Consider the following 19,050-nt stretch of genomic DNA (forward strand, 5'->3'; position numbering starts at 1 on the left):
AGAACATGGCCAAGATGTTCAAATGTTCATAAATGACCAGCATGGTCAAATAATAATAATCACAGTAGTTGTCGAGGGTGCAGCAAGTCAGCACCTCAGGAGTAAATGTCAGTTGGCTTTTCATAGCCGATCATTAAGAGTATCTCTACCACTCATGCTGTCTCTAGAGAGTTGAAAACAGCAGGTCTGGGACAGGTAGCACGTCCGTCATCACAGGTGAAGAAGCCAGATGTGGGGGTCCTGGGCTTACGTGGTCTGCGGTTGTGAGGCTGGTTGGACGTACTGCCAAATTCTCTATAACGACATCTGAGGCAGCTTTGGTTACAGAAATGAACGCTAAATTATTTTGCAACAGGTCTGGTGGACATTCCTGCAGTCAGCATGCCAATTGCAAAGTGCAGCTGTGTAATGATCACGCTGTTTAATCAGCTTTTTGATATGCCATGCCTGTCAGGTGACTGGATTATCTTGGCAAAGTAGAACTGCTCACTCACAGGGATGTAAACAAATTTGTGCACAAAGTTTGAGCGAAAAAAGCTTTTTGGATCTTTTATTTCAGCTCATGAAATATGGGACCAACACATGTTGCATTTTATATTTTTGTTCAGTATGCATAGGCCTGTTCATTTACAGCATTTACCTCCCTCAGACAGCCAAACATTTGCAGAAGTTGCCCAATTAGTGGGAGGGATTGGCTTGTCACCCAAGTTCTGGACATCTGTCAGTCAAAACCCATTCACCGATGTGAACCGCAGAGCCAGAGTTCTGGACATCTGTCAGTCAAAACCCATTCACCGACGTGAACCGCAGAGCCAGAGTTCTGGACATCTGTCAGTCAAAACCCATTCACCGACGTGAACCGCAGAGCCAGAGTTCTGGACATCTGTCAGTCAAAACCCATTCACCGACGTGAACCGCAGAGCCAGAGTTCTGGACATCTGTCAGTCAAAACCCATTCACCGATGTGAACCGCAGAGCCAGAGTTCTGGACATCTGTCAGTCAAAACCCATTCACCGATGTGAACCGCAGAGCCAGAGTTCTGGACATCTGTCAGTCAAAACCCATTCACCGACGTGAACCGCAGAGCCAGAGTTCTGGACATCTGTCAGTCAAAACCCATTCACCGATGTGAACCGCAGAGCCAGAGTTCTGGACATCTGTCAGTCAAAACCCATTCACCGACGTGAACCGCAGAGCCAGAGTTCTGGACATCTGTCAGTCAAAACCCATTCACCGATGTGAACCGCAGAGCCAGAGTTCTGGACATCTGTCAGTCAAAACCCATTCACCGATGTGAACCGCAGAGCCAGAGTTCTGGCGTCATATAAAGCATGTTACTGTACAGCCACTTCATTCCAATTTAAAAATGTATCAGTGTCTTTAATCTATTATATTCAACCCATATACAGGTATGAGTTTTAAGGGCTACAGTAAAATGACCTTACGTTTCTAAGGTTGCCAAGAAATGTTTTCTAATTCATGTGGTTATTTACAGTTTGTGAGGATGCTATTACCACAACTATCTTAAGTCATAATTGCAGTACTCACATCTTTTAATCATCTTCACTCTAACCATTAGGCTGCAGCTCACAGTCCTTTCAAAAGTCACAAGTATTGTGCTTGGTACTTGTTACGGTATAATGAGAGTGAGAAGGTCAATCCTTCACATTGAATAAAATGTCTCTTCTCTTCAATTGCTGCCGACAGGTTGCAGCTTCCTATGGAAGTATTGTCTGTGTCTTTGAGCCGGTTCAGCTCATGAACCAGAAGGACAGGACATCAGCAGTAAGTGCTAATTGTATTGATTCTCTAATAGTAATTGATTCTTACTGACTGCACTGCAGTGTAACTTTCTGATACAAATAATATGTGAGGAAATTATTAATTTATTGTTCCTAATGACTTGGCATTGACAATTTGGATTTGATCGTTTGAATGCTTGTGTTCTTACAGGAACTGAGCTACCAGTGGCAGAAGAGTGGACAGTTTGTTTTGCAGTCCATAGTGCGTAACCTGGCCTGGGACCCCACAGGTAAATCCTGCTCTTGATAGTATAAAAAAAAACTGCTCTTGATAGTATCACTGCTCTGTAATAAGCTTTATGGATCCACGTTAAGATTACACACGGCTCTTGATACTATCTTTGCAAATTAAAACGTCCTGTGTTCTTTAAAAATAATCTTCTCTCTCCATTGTCTGATTTTTTGTTTTATATTTTGCACACAGGCACTCGTCTCTTAACTGGGTCCGCTAGCCTGCAGCTGTGGTCCAATATCAGCGATGGTTTTGATGAGGCAGGGGAACAGACAGACATGACAATTGGTGACCCTCAGTGTCCCTGGAGGTGTATCTGGCACTGCAAGTAAGAACTGCACTATGAAATAGTCCTAATGTAGCCTGTTTAGAAGAAGAAGACCAAATAAAAAAATACCCCCCCCCCCAAAAAAAAAAAAACATTCTCATGGATCCATCTGATGTATTGTTGTGTCTCCCTCATCTTAATAGAACCGCCTCCCCAATTCAGCTCATGAAGTTCTCTCCAGATGGAGAATTCTTTGCTACTGCCGGACAGGTGGGTGGCCTTTGGTGTCCATTCATGCGCATAAAGATGTTCCTTTTGTTTATAAGTAAAGACCTTACAGAGAAACGCATTCTAACAACAGCCATGTAACCCTTCGTGTGCTAACTCCCAGTGATGCCGTTGTTTTCAGGACGACTGTCTGGTCAAAGTGTGGTACGGCACGAGCAAATGGCAGTCTGGCGTGACCAAGCTGTTCACCCCACCGGAGCACAACGCTCAGGGCGAGCTCGACTTCTCTTTTGTCTACCTGGCACACCCACGCACTGTAACAGGCTTCTCCTGGAGGAAGACCAGCAAGTACATGCCACGGTAAGGCCCATCGTTAAGTCTTTAGAATATGTTTCTCCCATACCTGACCTGATGGAGTTGTGTCCTCTGTGTTTTTCCCTCCAGGGGTTCAGTGTGCAATGTTCTACTGACGTGCTGTAAGGACAGTGTGTGTCGCCTGTGGGCCGAGACCCTGCTTCCCAGTGACAGCTTGCTGTCCGGACACACGCTCAGTCACGTTAATAATAACGGACAGAGCAGCGACTCGCTGAAATCGTCAAGCAGCAAGAAGACTCCCTCTCGTATCAAAACACAGGACAGGAATTCCCTGGAGGTAGGAAGAATGTTTCCACCTCGTAGTCTATCAGGCTGGTGAGAAGTTAAGAGAGCGTAACAGGCTTAGAGCTAAAAGGATATCTGTCAGGAAGCTCGTTTTCTAGGCTTCGCAGCCCTGGACAAGATCACTGAAAAATATATTGTTTCTATACAGTACATCCGTTGATTAAAGTACGTCTGTTCATTTTGCGGAAAAATGTATTTAGTTTTTTGTTGAGGTGCTCTAGTAACTAGTTAAATGATCAGATGCATTGCCTTCACTTTAGTTGTGTAAAGAACTTTTCCTTATCGGACGACTGTCATTACATGGTTATGCATCTTGCCAGAAAATATTGAGGAGCAAGGGACAAATTACATTGCAGGAAAAATAGATATGCAAATGTATATTCAATGCCCAGAGGAAAGTCTGCTAACATTGCTGAGTTATTCATTAACATCACTGACTGAGATATCAGAGGTACTATTTTAGTTCCGGGATGGTTTTCCAAAGCATATGAGAGCGAGATCCCTACTTAGGAGCTATTTTGTTGCTTCAGTTGAATCTGCAGGAGTCGTGGAGAGCCCCCTTGAGAGGTGTGGCCCAGCCCTCCCTAACCGGCCGCCTCCCGACCCAGCAGAACAGTCACCACAACCACAAGACCAACAGCGTGCCCCATGCCAACGCTCTCTGCCACTTTCACATCGCTGCCAGCATCAACCCTGCCACAGGTACCGCACACAGACAGTGGTTCAGTGGCATTAATTCAAGGATGTTTACATTGCTTAACAGTTGATTTTAGGATAACCGAGCCTGTCGTAAACCCCTTCTGTACTTCATTCATAAGAATGACAATGCAGAGGTTATGCCTAAGAGTCAATATTATAAGCCCATCTAACTGACTGTTAGTGATGGAGGGTGGAGTTGATACAGTTACATATCGGGATATTATTTTTGGCAATATATTGTATCGTTTTGACAACATCGTGATATTATTAGGCTGTACCTGCACCAAAATACCAGTATTTTTCCTTCATAGCTTCATAACTCCCATCTTTTTTAAAATGGGGAGCTAATTTGTTTCCCACACCTTTTATTTCCATGACTGATCAAAACTCGTTTTCTCATGGCTCTCGCTTCCCTCTGTAGCCGACATATTGTGAGCAGTGTTTAGACCATGGAATCGCAATAAAATCACAGTATTGGATCGCAATACATATACAATCAATCGTATCGGCACCTAAGTATTGTGACATCGGTTCACTGACATTATCGGATGATATAGCAGTATCGGACGATAATTCAACCGGTAAACGATATTCAATAAATGGGATTGAAAAAGGGAATCTCATGTGTTTATCTGAACAATTGCGGCCGTACTCATGATGTCATTGTCACAATGTATGAAATCGACATTTTTAAGCATAGTTAATGGACAACTGCTCTTTTGGATGCCAATTCAGGAGAATTCATTGTGGGAAAATTACACTTTTTCATTTCCCCACTATGAAACAGTATATCGGCAGATATATTGGTAGGGGTACGATTTGTCCCCCCCAAAAAATCGGAATCGATATCGGACCAAAAATACCACATCGGTCAGGCTCTAGAAAATATTGTATTGTGAGGTCCCTGGCAATTCCCAACTCTACTGATCATCACACATATTTAGGGATAATGTGACCTGCCCAAGAACAACCAGGTAGAGGATTTCATACTGCGCCTGCCTCCGCAGGTTTTTTTTGCTGACATCCCACCTGCTCCCGCCAAATCTCTTCCAGCTCCTGTACCCAGTCCCGCAATGTTAAAATTACACATCTTCAAAACCTCTATCTTATGCATTATAATGTGCAATGAATGCATGATTTCATAAGACATTTGCTGGTTGGAAAGTCCCTGTTCACCTTGTAAACTTCCAATTCCAATAAGCTCAATTCAAACTGTCAGTAAGCAAATGAAAAGGCAACAAATAGTCTATTGATAGGCTGACTAGTGCCCGATCATAATAGCCATTATTTCATTACCTGTAGAAAATGATTAACAACATACTTTCCAGTGAGAACTGCAAGCTGATAATTGCTTTAATAATTCATCACAAGTGGCCACAAACTCAATCACATCAGATAAAAAATATATATATATTTTCCACCACTACTGTTTGAAGCAGGCGTGAGCCGGTTGTGTTAACGAGCCTCAGAGGAGAGGAGCCAGAATGACTGAGAGGGATTCGTATGATAAGTGGTTTTATAACAGATCGCAGTGCTTTTAAACGGCGACACGGCCATTATTAAATCATTTGCAGAAATAAAATTTATATTTTCATCCTGAATTTGTCTTTCTGATCGTCCGCTGCCCGCCCCGCAGCATGAAACGTTCCGACCGCGCCGCACATTTCTCTGTCGGGCGATATGGGAGTCCCAGGGTAATGCAGGGCTCTGCAACCAGGACCAACTCTGTGCACAAATGACTGTACACCAGTTAAGTGATCCAGTATGGGTGTGTTGTTTGGAGCAGATATCCCCCTGCTGCCCTCTATCACGTCGCTGTGTGGGGGAGATGACGAGGAGCCTGGCGGGCCCTTCACCGTGCACTGGCTCAACAACAAGGAGCTGCTTCTCACCCTGGCCATGGAGGTGTTCCTGCAGCAGCTCAGAGGCAGTGTGGAGCAGAACCACTCGGAAAACTCCCAGGAGGGTAGGTACTAGGTAGAGGGCAGGGGTGGATTCATTAGGACACAATGTTTTGCAACGGAAAATGCTTTGTAAAGAAAACAAGCTTTTTTTAATTGGACAAGTTCATGTTAGTACCTCAGAGTTTTGGCTGTTTTCTTAGGTTTGGTCCTCAGTGAATACACCAGGGGTAGGCAACCCTTGTCCTGGAGATCCTTACTAATTAGTGACCTTAATTCATCCATCAAATAAGGGTGGAACAAAAACCCGTAATCACCCGGACCTCCATGGAATGGAGGGAATTGACACGTGGCCTAAATTATTTCATTCTCACACTTTACCAGATTGCACAACATGTCATAAAATAAAAAGTCATAGAGCAATATAATACACTTTTTTAAAGAGGCAATCTGCAGTTGCTTCATCCGATTTGGAGTTAATGAAACACCCACTGTTTCTTGAACAATATAACATATTGTTTAACTGCCTCATGAGCTTAGTTCAACTGTCGTACCTCATCAGAACCCAAATATAAAAGCTTGTTTTACTCCACTGTTTGTAAACAGAGTAAATGTAAAGAAACACTATATAGTCACAAAACATGGTTAAAACTGTAATTTTGTCATGGATGGTCAGCCCTTACATCCGTAGCTCTATGAATTTGAGTGGTTACATTTCTCCAGCCCTATCCCTCAGCTGTTTAACGAAATGGTTGGGGAGATCGCTTTATTGTTTCACCTGCTGATTGCCGCTTTAACCTAGAAATGAAAGGTCTTTGGATATGAGCTCTCCTGTCGGTCTGTCTCCCAGAGCTTGACTATGAGGAGGTAGAGGAGGCTTCAAGGCGAGCGGCAGAGGGAGGACCCGATGTGGCGTCCACCCAGCTGCCTGCTGCAGCGGTGGAGCACCAGGTAGAGGTGCTACTGGAGGACTGGAACAGAGGGGCAGACATGCTGTTCAGTATCCACCCCATGGATGGCTCTCTGCTGGTGTGGCATGTGGACTGGCTGGATGAATACCAGCCCGGCATGTTCCGGCAGGTCCAGGTATGTTATCTTCATCAGTAAAGCAACCTAACTGACATTTCTGTTGTTTTGCATCACAATACAGTGCCTTCGGCAAGTATTCAGACCCCTTGACTTTTTCCACATTATGTTACATTAGTCTTATTCTAAAATGTATTAAATTGTTTTTTCCCCCTTCAATTCCCCATAATGACAAAGTAAAAACACTTTTTTCAAGATACCTTATTTACATAAATATTCAGACCCCTTGCTATGAGACTTGAAATTGAGCTCAGATGTATCTTGTTTCCATTGATCATCCTTGAGATGTTTCTGCAAGTTGGAGTCCACCTGTGGTAAATTGAGTTGATTGGACATGATTTGGAAAGGCACATACACCTGTCAATATAAGGTCCCACAGTTGACAGTGCAAAAACCAAGCCATGAGGTCAAGGAATTGTCCGAAGAGCTCCGAGACAAGATTGTGTCAAGGCACAGATCCGGGGAAAGGTACCAAAAAATGTCTGCAGCATAGAAGGTCCCCAAGAACACAAGTATTTATCTCAACGTCAACAGTGAAGAGGTGACTCCGGGACGCCCTGGGAGTTCATCTTTCCAGTTTCTGTGTTCTTTTGCCCATCTTAATCTTTTATTTTTATTGGCCAGTCTGAGAGATGTCTTTTTCTGTGCAACTCTGCCTAGAAGGCCAGCATCCCGGAGTCGCCTCTTCACTATTGATGTTGAGACTGGTGTTTTGCTGGTACTATTTAATGAAGCTGCCCATTGAAGACTTGTGAGGCGTCTTTCTCAAACTAGACACTAATGTACTTGTCCTCTTGATCAGTTGTGCACTGGGGCCTCCCACTCCTCATTCTATTCTGGTTAGAGCCTGTTTGCACTGTTCTGTGAAGGGAGTAGTACACAGCGTTGTACGAGATCTTCAGTTTCTTGGCAATTTCTCGTGTGGAATAGCCATAATTTCTCAGAACAAGAATAGACTGACGAGTTTCAGAAGAACGTTCCTTGTTTCTGGCCATTTTGAGTCTGTAATCGAACCCACAAATGCTGATGCTCCAGATATTAAACTAGTCTAAAGAAGGCCAGTTGTATTGCTTCTTTAATCAGGACAACAGTTTTCAGCTGTGCTAACATAATTGCAAAAGGGTTTTCTAATGATCAATTAGCCTTTTAAAATGATAAACTTGGATTATCTAACACAACGTGCCACTGGAACACAGGAGTGATGGTTGCTGATAATGGGCCTCTGTACGCCTATGTAGATATTCCATTAAAAAAAATCAACCGTTTTCAGCTACAATAGTCATTTACAACATTAACAATGTCTACACTGTATTTCTGATCAATTTGATGTTATTTTGATGGACAAAGATTTTAGCTTTTCTTTCAAAAACAAGGACATTTCTAAGTGAACCCAAACTTTTGAACAGTGGTGTATGTAAATGTGATATTTCAGTTTTTTATTTGTAATAAATGATCTGTTTTTGATATAACATTATGGGGTATTTTGTTTTTAAGATTGGTGAGGGGAAAATCGATTAAATCCATTTTAGAATAAGGGTGTAACGTAACAAAAAGTCATGTGGAAAAAGTCAAGGAGTCTGAATACTTTCCGTAGGCATAGGCGTATGTGATCGAACTGCATGTGATCTCTAATGGATTGACCTACCCTGTCATAAAAGTATCAGTAAAATTGCGTAACTGACATTTCTATGGTTTTTGCTTCACAATAGAACAACCTTTTCTGAGTCAAGATCACTTATGCAGTCAAAAGCAAGCCGTGAACTACCACTCAGAATTTATTTTAAAACATGACTACATTTATTTTAGATTAACCTAATACAAACAGTTTTGGAGGAATGATACATTATTACAGCATATTGTCTGTATGCCTGGCCTTTCAATATTGTTCTTCTCAGACGGTATTATATTTAAAATCTCGAGCTTTGGTAACAAAATAGATCACTTGGTGTAGCACTTGCGAGGCACAGCTGAGCAAAAATGTAAATAATTAGCTTTTTATTTTACTGGACTGATGGTACCTGCATCTGATGGTCATGGTGCTTTCAAGACAACTGTGAAAAAAGAACATCAAATCATGATGTGAGTGATCTTCAGGTCTGAGCTCTGGAAAGATGCCCGAGTTTCCGACTTTGAATTCCGAGTTGGATGACCATTCAATAAGATTCTTCCAAGTCGGATCTTGTTTTTTTTCTCCAGAGTTCCTAGTTGTGTTGAACCCACTGAAGTCTGAGATTTCCGAGTTCCCAGTTGTTTTGAACACTATATATTAGTCTCAGCGGAGGGACCATAGAGAGGGGACGCAGTCTTCCACCTGACGGCTAAATTCGAGTCGCACCGCATCCAAATCATACACAAATTCATGTTGTTACTATGACCAGAGAAAGTGAAATTCCTTGATATTAAAATAGACTCAACGAGCTGCTAATAATAAAGAACACCGGGCTATTGATACACTTAGCTACTCGTTCATTGTAGAGCGAGTGGAAGTAGAGATGTTTTTATGTTTTGTAATGGTGTTGAATAAAAGAGAAACAAAAAACAGCAGCTCTTTGCGGGAATTCTTTGACATTCTCTCTGGTCTTTTATAAAATTATGAAATCTAATGTAGATTAATATCAAAGTTTACTGTGGCCGGGGTCATGGAAGCTATAGGCATGGTGATTTGGAGCTATCCGATTGGCCAGCGCAGTAGATGTACTCGATTTAGCCACAGATCTTCTAGTCAGCTGGGTAGGCAGATTCTTAAATATTTTCAGGCAATTGAAATGGTTCAGAACGGGAACACTTTGCCTAACCGGTGCACAGGGCTTCTGAATCAAGGGCACCTTCCGCCAACGGCGCAATACAAAAAAAAAAGAAGCGCAAGACTTTATCGTTGGCTTTTCTACAGAAATGTGTGGTGAGGCCTCCCGAGTGGCGCAGCTGGGTTCGATCCCGGGCTGTGTTGCAGCCGGCCCCGAACGGGAGACCCATGAGGCGGCGCACAATTGGCCCAGCGTAGTCCGGGGAGGGTTTGGCCAGCCTGGATGTCCTTGTCCCATCGCGCTCTAGTGACTTCTGTGGCAGGCCGGGCGCATGCATGCTGACACGGTCGCCAGGCTTCCTGGTTAAGCGAGCAGTATGTCAAGAAGCAATGCGGCTTGGCAGGGTCTTGTTTTCGGGGGACGCACAGCACTCGACCTTTGCCTCCCCCAAGTCCGTACAGGAGTTGCAGCGATGGACAAGACTGTAACTACCATGAAATTGGGGAGAAAAGGGTTAAAAAAATGTTTTTAAATGTGTGGTAATCGACTAGGAATTCCGGTTGGTGACCACTGCAATAAAATAATAAATTGGATATACAGTGTTCCTTTTGTTCCATAAAGATTATTTTATACCCAAAATACCTCCGTTTGTTTGTCGCGTTATGTTCAGAAATCCACAGGAAAGAGCGGTCACGACAACGCAGACGTATATTCCAAATAATATCCATAATGCCCACAGAAACATGTCAAACGTTTTTTATAATCAATCCTCAGGTTGTTTTTAAAATATATATTCGATAATATATCAAAGTCGACGCACTGCAGTACTTAATGCAGCTGGTGTCAGCAGATACTGACTGTTACTTTTGACACCCCCCTTTGTTCAGGGACACATTATTCAAATTATTTTAGTCACATTTCTGTGGAACTTGTTCAGTTTGTCTGTTCTTGAATCTTGTTATGTTCATACAAATATTTACACATGTTAAGTTTGCTGAAAAATAAAAGCAATTGACAGTGAGGATGTTTTTTTGTTGTTGCTCAGTTTAGTATTCTCTCATCCTATATCTTCACATCACACAGAATCCCTATATAACGTTATCAAACAATTTAGGTATTTATATCCACACCACCCCATCTGCATCCTGTGCACCATATGTATCTTCAACGGTTCTCTAGCCTCCCAGAAACTATGGTACAGTGGTCCCAGATCACATGGACAATTCACAGAAATGCCTCTAGACTTCTCCTTCCTATAGATATAAAACAACACCCCGTGCTATTACTAGTAGTCCCAGGTTACGATGGGCAGTGGTGGATGGAACCCCCTCACTAAGGTTATAGGTCGAAAAACTCTGTCCCTCAATTATTTGCAGATGTGTCTCCTCCTGGGCAGCTCGCAGTATGGGTCTGGGCGGGTCCTCATCTTTTGGTCAGACGGGAATTTCCCTCACGTTTCATAAAATGCCCCACCGGTTTCCTCGCAGACCCTCACTAGAATGCTCCACAGGCAGAATCATCATCCTGTTTCGTTGACTCCAGATTGTTGTGGAAATCCAACACAGGGACACTCAGTACCTAAAGTACCAGTCTGAAGTCTGCCAGGAGCTCTGTCGGGGCAGTCCCGTTAGTTCTCTTATTTATGGCTATACAAACAAACTTCACAGGCATGGTTCATAGGGTTGGTTCCTGTATGTGACTGGCACCGTCTCCTATCTTAACTTATAGAACATATTCTGGGCGTTCTGACAAAAGGTCTGAAAAGGGGGTCATGACGGTCTTCCCTTCATATCTCTACCCAGCATCTACAGGAACCAATGATTGTATGAGACAAGATTTAAAATTCAAGGCTATTTCTTCAGACAACAAATGCACTGCTCTGTAATGCACTGTCAACTGTTGGAAATGTTATATAGACAGGTGTGTTTCTTTCTAAATCATGTCCAAACAATTGAATTGGCCACAACTGGACTCAAATCAAGTTGTAGTGACATCTCAAGGATGATCTAAGGAAATCGGATGCACCTGAGCTCAATTTGGAGTGTCAGCAAAGGGGTCAAAAGGGGTGTGAATATTTATGTAAATGAGATATTTCTGTATTTAATTTTCAACAAATGTGCAAACATAAAAAATAAAAAAGTGTTTTCACTTTGTCATATTGTGTGGAGATGGGTGAGAACAGATTTGATTTAACCCATTTTGAATTCGGGCTGTAATACAACGAAATGTGGAATAAGTCAAGGGGTATGAATACTTTCTGTAGGCACTGTGTTATGTGGTCTGACTGATTTCATTTTCGTATCTTTTTTGCGTCTTTTAATACGTGGAATATTAACATAAATCAACGTGCACTAGTTGAAAACAACATTAGCTGTCTCCAAGAAACTAATCATTTTGACAGTTGCGTTGTACAGCTTACATTTTAATGGATTCTCACTGACACTGTGTTAATTATATTATAATTAAGTCTGACATGATTTGAAATTGGAAATGCGTTTATCTGCAGTATAATGGTTGGGCCTCTTTTGATCCGGCAGTCAACGCTGCTGATGGAATCTCAATGACATCCAGGTTTATTAGGGCTGGCTGCCTTCATTTGATAAAAAATGTCAGAAAGCGTAATGCATAATAATATGCTAATTATCTTGGGTGAAGAAGTGAAGCAGCACCAACTGACCAATCATGTCTCCGTTGTCCCGTGACAGGTGTCCTTTGTGTCCCGGATTCCTGTGGCCTTCCCCACGGGTGACGCCAACTCCCTGAGCCGCAGCGTGGTCATGTACGCCTGTAACAAGAACGTGGACCTAGCCATCCAACATGGCCGCCAGCGGCCTGCCGGCCTGCCACATTCCTCGTCGGTGCTGATTCCCTACGGCCAGAGCAAGGCGACCTCCTACTCCAGCAGCCTCCGCCTCAGCATCTTCACCCCCAACGTGCTCATGATCTCCACGCACTCCGATGGCTCCCTCAACCAGTGGGCAGTCAGCTTCGCAGAGGAGTCGGCCTTCTCCACTGTGCTCAGCGTGTCCCACAAGTCACGCTACTGCGGCCACCGCTTCCACCTCAACGACCTGGCCTGCCACTCCCTGCTGCCCCTGTTGCTCACCACCTCACACCACAATGCTCTGCGCACCCCCGACGTGGACAGTGTCCCCGCCCCCTCGACCACCCTTTCTCAACCCTTTGGGGGCGGGCCCAGCCGGGTGTCCCTGGGCGCTGTGTCGCAGGACCCCAACGCCATCTACAGCGAGCTCATTCTGTGGAGGGTGGATCCAGTGGGACCTCTGTCCTTCTCTGGAGGGGTGTCTGAGCTGGCCAGGATCAACTCTCTCCACTCCTCCGCCTTCTCCAATGTAGCCTGGCTGCCCACACTTATCCCCAGCAACTGCCTTGGTAAGGAAGGAGACCGTCAGTGGGATTTACCTTTGAAAACTCTGGTAGCTACAATATATGTCAGCAGATGGCTTGTTGCAATAGTTTTCTTCTCTACTGCAGGTGTCTACTGCAACTCTCCCAGTGCCTGCTTCGTGGCCAGTGACGGTCACTCGCTGAGGCTTTATCAGGCTGTTATTGAAGCCAAGAAACTACTCAGTGAGCTCTCCAACCCAGATATTTCAGTAAGTCTTTTTGATATCTCAGATCAACATAATTTTTATTTACCCTCACTATTCTCGATATCTTAAACATTTACAAATATATATATATATATTTTTTTTTACTTTGTCTCAGAAATATGTCGGGAAAGTTTTTAACATCATCAGCCAGCAATCGACTGCTAAACCAGGTTGTATCATCGAGCTAGATGCCATTACTGACTTCGTAAGTATACGTTTATGGAAGAAGGAAATATGTTCTATTGAGTGCACACAGATTTTCACTGACCTTTTTCAGCACCATGATTGGGGTTTGCTAGGCATAGTAAGCGCAATCCAATATTCAATACATGACTGAATTCTATTTAACACATTGTTTAATAGGCTTCTTGCCATCTTAATGAAAAAGTCAGCCATGCCATAGGTGTTTTACACTGTAGCCTAGCCAGTAGGCCTTAAATCATGCGGTCACAGCCTGACCTTGTCACAGCCTGACCTTGGCATGAAATAATTCACTTTTTTGTGTGTGTGTATGCATGATGATTATGCATGGTTAGATTCTATGTATTTATGTATGGAAGCATGAGCACACTCTTTAATTGTTCAAGACACTTTTCCCCTCGGTGACAAAGAATATCCTGTCCTATTGTGTGTCCTGTCTAGCTCAGTTGGTAGAGCATGGTGCTCTACCAACTGAAAAAGTATAAAAATGTATGCACTCACTACTATAAGTCGCTATAGCGTCTTGCTAAATCACAAAAAATATAACTGCAAAATGTGTGTTCTGCAGCAGGGAAAGGAGACTCAGCTGCTGCATGTGTTTGAAGAGGATCTGATTCTGGGCAGTGAGCGGAGAGAAGCCACTCAGGAAGCTCCCGCTATAGAGACTGGTAGGATTAGGGGAGACACTCACTAATATAACCTTCACTTTACTCTCCAGGCCATCTCATTCAGTGTGATGTACGTGTCCTTGTGTGTGTTTTGTTTTTGCTCCTGCAGCCTCCAGCCAGCCAGGCTTCTCCGCCCGCTTCTTCCTGGTGGTGGTAGAGTTCACCCAGACTGGCAGGTCTTTCCTGCATATGTGGCACCTGCAACTGGCAGCTGGCCAAATCACTATGGGTGTGTGACCTCAAGGATCCATTTCTATGTTACAGCATTGTTAGGCATTGTGTGCCAGCCAGCCAGCTTTAACCTGGCTCTAAAAAAACATATTTGTTTTTATGTGTCTTTACAGACGAGACCGGCGCTCCGCCTGAGAAGGAGAATATGACCTCGTCGCCAATGAACAGCTCCTTTAGCTTTGAGACGTTCAGCTCCCCCTCGGCCCAGAAGAACAAGCCTTGCACGTCCAACCTGCAGAGTGCCAGTCGCCTCACCCTGGCCACTCACAGGTTGTACAGCCAGGAGCTAGCTCTTCCAGATGGTGTTGAGGTGATCAGCGTCACGCCCTCAGCAGGTGAGAGGGAACTGAACCACAGTCACACTGCCCTCCTCTCCTGTATAATGGGACAATCCTGTTTGTTCTTCCACAGGAATGTAATCAACTCACAAAGTTGGCTAATTCTATAGAATGGAACCAGTTCAACTGAAATTGGATAAGAGATCATTAACAGCCCTTTGTTTGGAACGGTTTTGGGGGGTGGATGCATCTTTGTTACTTTGCTGGCATCAAACTGTTATATTTCAGTATAGATATAGCTTAAGTCAATTGTATTGAGTTTGTGTCTTAAAAAAAACTTAACTAGGCAAGTCAGTTAAGAATAAATTCTTATTGACAATGACGGCCTTGGAAAAGTGCCTCGTTCAGGAGCAGAAGACAGATTTTTACCTTGTCAGCTCGGGGATTCGATCCACCATCCTTTCGGTTACTGGCCCACGCTCTAACCACTAGGCTACCTGCCGCCACAAGTGTACAAGCCTACCCAGGAAGTATGGCTAAACTAACCAATGATTGTTCTTGTTCCAGGTCATCTGAGCGCGTCCTCCCTGCAGCCGGCAGGTGGCGCTCCCTATCTCCTGGCCACTTCCTGTTCAGACGGGAGGGTGAGGTTCTGGAGGTGCAGGGTGGCTGCAGTGGAGCCAGACACCAATGAACTGACGTACACCTGGGAGGAATGGCCTCTATTGGTGGAGGAGGGGCTGGGCAACAGCAGTGCCGTGACCGTGTCAGGCAGACCAGTCACGGTCAGCTGTTGTCACACCAGCCGCATTGCAGTGGCCTACCGACACAACCCTAGCCCTCACCTGAGCCCTAACCACCTGAGCCCTAACCCTCAGCAGGGTGTCAGGGAACCACTGGTCCATGTAGGGTTATTCCAGTGTGAGTCCACAGGTGGCTCCCACTGGGTGCTAGAGCAGACCCTCGTCCTGGATGCCTCCACTCCCACTGGTAACAACAACAATAACATGGAGAGTGGCGTCAAGGACCTGAATGTGGAGAATAATAACCTGGACATCTATCTGCCCAATGACGACTGCCTGGGGACCTCTGGTAAGAGTCTGGTCCACCTGGACTGGGTCTCCAGGGAGGACGGCTCCCACATTCTTACTGTGGGGATTGGTTCCAAACTCTACATGTATGGCCTGCTCTCTGGCAAACCTCCTGAACTGGGCCTGTCTGAGGGCCCCAGGGAGCAGAGCTCTTCCCGCCTGGTCCTCCTGCGCTCCGTGGACCTGGTCTCCTCCGTGGAAGGCTCCCTGCCCATCCCCGTCTCCCTGTCCTGGGTGAGAGACGGCATCCTGGTGGTGGGCATGGACTGTGAGATGCACGTGTACTCCCAGTGGCAGCCCCCGGCCCTGGCCAAGTCCACTGCCTCGAACACCACCACCACAGACATGGGCAGCGTGTCATCTCTCCTGGCTGCAATGAAACAGAGCCATGAGGAGGGCCTGAACCCCGTTCCTCCCAAGAAGAGCTTGACCAGGTCCATGACCAGCCTGGCCCAGAAGCTGAGTGGGAAGAGGACAGTGTACGACCTGCCTGCGGAGATGGAGGACTACGGGCTGTTTGAGGCGGCACACCACCTGTTCCCCACACTGCCCCAGTACCACCCGGTACAGCTGCTGGAGCTCATGGACCTGGGGAAGGTCCGGCGGGCCAAGGCCATCCTCTCCCACCTCGTCAAATGCATTGCCGGGGAGATTGTGGCCCTCAAAGACAACGGCACCAACCAAGACAAGCGTCTCCGCTCGCGCACCATCAGCGCCGGCGGCAGCACTTCCAGAGACCCCAAGCTCTTCAGCAAGGGCGAGAGCTCGGACTACACAGAGATTGACTCCATCCCTCCCCTGCCCCTGTACGCGCTGCTGGCGGCCGACGAGGACTGCTCCCCCAAGCCCAAGGACAAGGTGGCCAGCTTGAGTGGAGACAGTGGCCACGGGTCCAGTCAGACGGACGCCTACGATGAGCTCTTCCAGAGCAGCGGGGTGGGTGTGGACGACCTGGAGCATATGGACAGCGACCAGGAGGACGGCGGTGCTAAGGTCATAGACCTGTCTCAATATAGCCCCACATTCTTTGGGCCAGAGCACGCCCAGGTTCTGTCCAGCCACCTGCTCCACTCCAGCCTGCCGGGCCTGACCCGCATGGAGCAGATGTCCCTCATGGCCCTGGCTGACACCATCGCCACCACAAGCACTGACATCCGGGAGAGCCAGAGCAGGGGTAAAGGTACTGTATCTCGTTTAACCCAACACAAACTGTCCTTAATAGTCCTTCTCCTTACAAAATGTTGTTCAATGGACTACTATGAACAAAGGGGGTGTATTTGTTTTATTCTAGTAGAAGGCCTGTGAGGAGTACTGCAGATGGTCATGTTCTTTCCATTGACTAGGTGGAGAAACTTTGGATGAGTGCGGTCTGAAGTTCCTGTTGGCTGTGAGGCTCCATACGTTCCTGCTGACCACCCTGCCTCCTGCCCATCGCGCTCAGCTGCTTCGCCAAGGTAGGCAGGGCTGAACTCAACACAACTGAGCACAGCAGCCCACTGAGGTTCAGATGGCTAGAACATGATTCTTGTTGCAACACTAGACTTGTGGGTTTAATTCCTGCATGGCTGACCTATGCTGATTAGCCTATTTATTTTTGTAAAAAAATACATATAAATTAAATCAATGTGGGTAAATTAACATATTATTACATAGTCAAACAACTCTAGTTCCTCCAGCCTGGTGCTGTGTAGACTAGTGTGACGTTTGATTGTCTTGACAACCTGTGTTTGGTCCTCCAGGTCTGTCCACCTGTCACTACGCCTGGGCCTTCCACTCCGAGGCTGAGGACGAGCTGCTCCACATGTTACCTGCCTTGCAGAAAGGAGACCCCACCTGGCCCGAGCTCCGCGCCATGGGCATGGGCTGGTGGCTCAGGAGCACCAATAAACTCCGAAGGTGTATAGAAAAAGTGAGCCCATGTGTCCCATATACCTATTGCGATCATTTTTCCTCCCTTTAAATAAATATATACATGCATGCATACATACAGTGCATTCGGCAAGTATTCAGACCCCTTGACTTTTTCCACATTTTGTTATGTTACAACCTTATTCTAAAATGTATTTTTAAAAAAAGAATAATACATCAATCTACACACAATACCCCATAAAGCAAAATGTTTTTTTTTAAATGTTTGCGTATTTATAAAAAATGTCATACTGAAATATGACATTTCCATCAGTACTCAGACCCTTTGCTATGAGACTCAAAATTTGGAGTCCACCTGTGGTAAATTCAATTGATTTGGAAAGGCACACACCTGTTTATATAAGGTCCCACAGTTGATAGTGCATGTCAGAGCAAAAACCAAGCCATGAGGTCGAAGGAATTGTCCGTAGAGCTCCGAGACAGGATTGTGTCAAGGCACAGATCTGGGTAAGGGTACCAAAAATTTCTACAGCATTGAAGGTCCCCCGAGAACACAGTGGCCTCCATCATTTTTAAATGGAAGAAGTTTGGAACCACCAGGACTCTTATTAGAACTGGCCGTCCGACCAAACTGAGCAATCGGGGGAGAAAGGCCTTGGTTAGGGAGGTGACCAAGAACCCAATGGTCACACTGACACAGCTCCAGAGTAACTCTGTGGAGATGGGGTAACCTTCCAGAAGGACAACCATCTCTGCAGCACTCCACCAATCAGGCCTTTAAGGCACATGACAGCCCGCTTGGAGTTTGTCAAAAGGCATCTAAAGGACTCTCAGCCCATGAGAAGCAAGATTCTCTGGTCTGATGAAACAAAGATTTGGCCTGAATGCCAAGCGTCATGTCTGGAGGAAACCTGGCACCATCCCTAGGGTGAATTATGGTGGTGACAGCATCATGCTGTGGGGATGTTTTTCAGCGGCAGGGACTGGGAGAATAGTCAGGATCGAGGGAACGGAGCACAGAGCGTACAGAGATCCTTGATAAAAACCTGCTCCAGAGCACTCAGGACCTCAGACTGGGGTGAAGGTTCACCTTCAAACAGGACAACGGCATTGTCTTGGCACACAGCCAAGACAATGCAGGAGTAGCTTCGGGACAAGTCTCTGAATGTCCTTGAGTGGCCCAGCCAGAGCCCGGACTTGAACCTGATTGAACATCTCTGGAGAGACTGCCTAGAAAGCTAGCATCCCGGAGTCACCTCTTCACTGTTGACATTGAGACTGGTGTTTTGCTGGCACTATTTAATGAAGCTGACAGTTGAGGACTTCTGAGGGGTCTGTTTCTCAAACTAGACACAATGTAATTGTCCTCTTGCTCAGTTGTGCACCGGGGCCTCCCACTCCTCATTCTATTCTGGTTAGAGCCAGTTTGCACTGTTCTGTGAAGGGAGTAGTACACAGCGTTGTACGAGATCTTCAG

At 45.5% G+C, this 19,050-nt stretch overlaps 1 protein-coding gene across 23 annotated transcripts in view; it reads left to right on the top strand.

Moving 5' to 3' along the window:
• The window catches only part of dmxl1 (Dmx like 1), a 55,219-nt gene that overhangs the window by 9,386 nt on the left and 26,783 nt on the right, over positions 1-19,050 (top strand). For all 23 annotated transcript variants that reach the window (XR_016496508.1, XR_016496510.1, XR_016496509.1 and 20 more), the window contains exons 4-21: positions 1,709-1,786; positions 1,955-2,033; positions 2,228-2,363; positions 2,507-2,573; positions 2,713-2,891; positions 2,976-3,183; positions 3,722-3,893; positions 5,677-5,856; positions 6,642-6,877; positions 12,327-13,014; positions 13,117-13,238; positions 13,351-13,440; positions 14,005-14,104; positions 14,214-14,333; positions 14,449-14,670; positions 15,181-16,884; positions 17,048-17,158; positions 17,444-17,613. Coding sequence is in view for 18 of the 23 variants with exons in the window: in XM_036979401.2 (XP_036835296.2) it covers positions 1,709-1,786; positions 1,955-2,033; positions 2,228-2,363; positions 2,507-2,573; positions 2,713-2,891; positions 2,976-3,183; positions 3,722-3,893; positions 5,677-5,856; positions 6,642-6,877; positions 12,327-13,014; positions 13,117-13,238; positions 13,351-13,440; positions 14,005-14,104; positions 14,214-14,333; positions 14,449-14,670; positions 15,181-16,884; positions 17,048-17,158; positions 17,444-17,613 (4,662 nt within the window). In the remaining 5 variants the exon portion in view is untranslated. The remainder of the gene's footprint in view (positions 1-1,708; positions 1,787-1,954; positions 2,034-2,227; positions 2,364-2,506; positions 2,574-2,712; positions 2,892-2,975; positions 3,184-3,721; positions 3,894-5,676; positions 5,857-6,641; positions 6,878-12,326; positions 13,015-13,116; positions 13,239-13,350; positions 13,441-14,004; positions 14,105-14,213; positions 14,334-14,448; positions 14,671-15,180; positions 16,885-17,047; positions 17,159-17,443; positions 17,614-19,050) is intronic.

This window comes from Oncorhynchus mykiss, chromosome 6, assembly GCF_057628025.1.
Source record: "Oncorhynchus mykiss isolate SJ-2025 chromosome 6, ASM5762802v1, whole genome shotgun sequence".
In the NCBI taxonomy this organism is placed as follows: Eukaryota; Metazoa; Chordata; class Actinopteri; order Salmoniformes; family Salmonidae; genus Oncorhynchus; species Oncorhynchus mykiss.